This window comes from Rhinopithecus bieti, unplaced genomic scaffold, assembly GCF_001698545.2.
Source record: "Rhinopithecus bieti isolate Rb0 unplaced genomic scaffold, ASM169854v2 scaffold_49509, whole genome shotgun sequence".
In the NCBI taxonomy this organism is placed as follows: Eukaryota; Metazoa; Chordata; class Mammalia; order Primates; family Cercopithecidae; genus Rhinopithecus; species Rhinopithecus bieti.
The window spans coordinates 1,480-2,982 of record NW_016819747.1 but is presented as its reverse complement, the minus strand read 5'-3'; the positions used below and the strand labels follow the sequence as shown (position 1 = coordinate 2,982).

Genomic DNA, 1,503 nt, shown 5'->3' with positions numbered 1-1,503 from the left:
CTCTGGGGCGGGATAACCCGACAGGCCATGTCCCAAGTCAGGGAGAACATGACAGGCATGAAGTGGGACACAAAGGGCTTGTGGCGGCCACCTTCCTCCTTGCTGAGGATGTAAACCTGGGCCTCCACCTTCTGGTGGGGCTTGATGGAACCCAGCTTGACCATGACCAGGCCCCGCCGCAAGTCCTCCCGCTTCAAGCCTCGAACCAGGGCCCCGAGGTTATCTCCGGCCCCAGCCCTCTCCAGGTTCTTATGGAACATCTCAATGCCTGTCACCACAGTGCGGATGTTCTTGCTGTGTCCTAGGAGCTCACACTCGTCTCCCTTCTTTAAAATGCCACGCTCTAGCGTACCTGTCACCACAGTGCCACGGCCAGGGACGGAGAACACCCCCTCTACAGGCAGCAGGAAAGGCTTCTCCAGGTCCGGGGTGGGCACTGGGATGTAAGTGTCCACAGCATCCAGCAGCTTCTGCACAGACTTCGGGCCTAATTCAGGGTCCCGACCCTCAAGGGCACAGAAAGCAGAGCCTACAATGACTGGGGTCTCCTCCCCTTTATAGCCAAACTCGGTGAGCAGCTCCCGGATCTCCAGCTCCACCAGCTCCACCATCTCAGAGTCCTGGACAGCATCAGCCTTGTTCACATACACCACCACATGCTCCACCCCAATCTGTCTGGCCAGTAGTAAGTGCTCTCGGGTCTGGGGCATGGGGCCGTCATTGGCTGCTACAACTAGGATGCAGCCGTCGAGGGGTGCAGTGCCTGTGATCATATTCTTAACATAATCTGCATGACCCGGGCAGTCTGTGTGGGCGTAGTGGCGGGTGGCAGTGCTATATTCCACATGGGCCGCATTGATGGTGATACCCCGAGCTCGCTCCTCCGGGGCAATGTCAATCTCCTCCTACTTCTTGAATTTAGCCCCACCTCCCTCGGCTAGAATCTTCGTGATGGCTGCAGTCAGCGTGGTCTTGCCGTGGTCCACATGGCCGATGGTACCCACATTCACATGTGGCTTGTCGCGCACGTAAGTCTTCTTGACCTCCACAGCCAGGCCGCGGCACAAGAGAGGCAATGCCGGAGTCTTCAGCGGCCGCAACAGACCCTGCAGCAGGAAGGTCCCGGTGGCGAGACCGCTGAAGTGGGGCGTCGCGCGCAGCAGGGTGGCTGCCGCCATTGTGGTCATACTCGCGACCCGGGACATGAATTCTTTTTTTAAAGTAACAACTTTAGTAGGGTATACTGTATATCTAGTCATACAATCGACTGTACCTATTTAAAATGTATAGTTTGATGAGTTTTCAGTTATGTATATACCCATACAACTACAACCATAATCAAGATGCTGATCATTCTTGTGGTGCCTAATGTCTGTAATTTCAACACTTTGGGAGGCTGAGGTGGGAGATTACTTGAGCCCAGGAGTAGTTCAAGACCAGCCTGGGCAACATGGCAAGATCCAAAAAAAGAAATTTAAAAACTAGTTGGGCGTGGTGGTGCAT

At 54.8% G+C, this 1,503-nt stretch overlaps 1 protein-coding gene across 1 annotated transcript in view; it reads right to left on the bottom strand.

Moving 5' to 3' along the window:
* The window catches only part of LOC108519904 (elongation factor Tu, mitochondrial-like), an 88,285-nt gene extending 87,085 nt beyond the window's left edge, over window positions 1-1,200 (bottom strand). The window contains 1 exon segment of the mRNA XM_017859192.1: window positions 3-1,200. Within this exon segment, the coding sequence (XP_017714681.1) occupies window positions 3-1,187 (1,185 nt within the window). The 5' untranslated portion in view covers window positions 1,188-1,200.
* Between the last annotated feature and the right edge of the window lie 303 nt (window positions 1,201-1,503).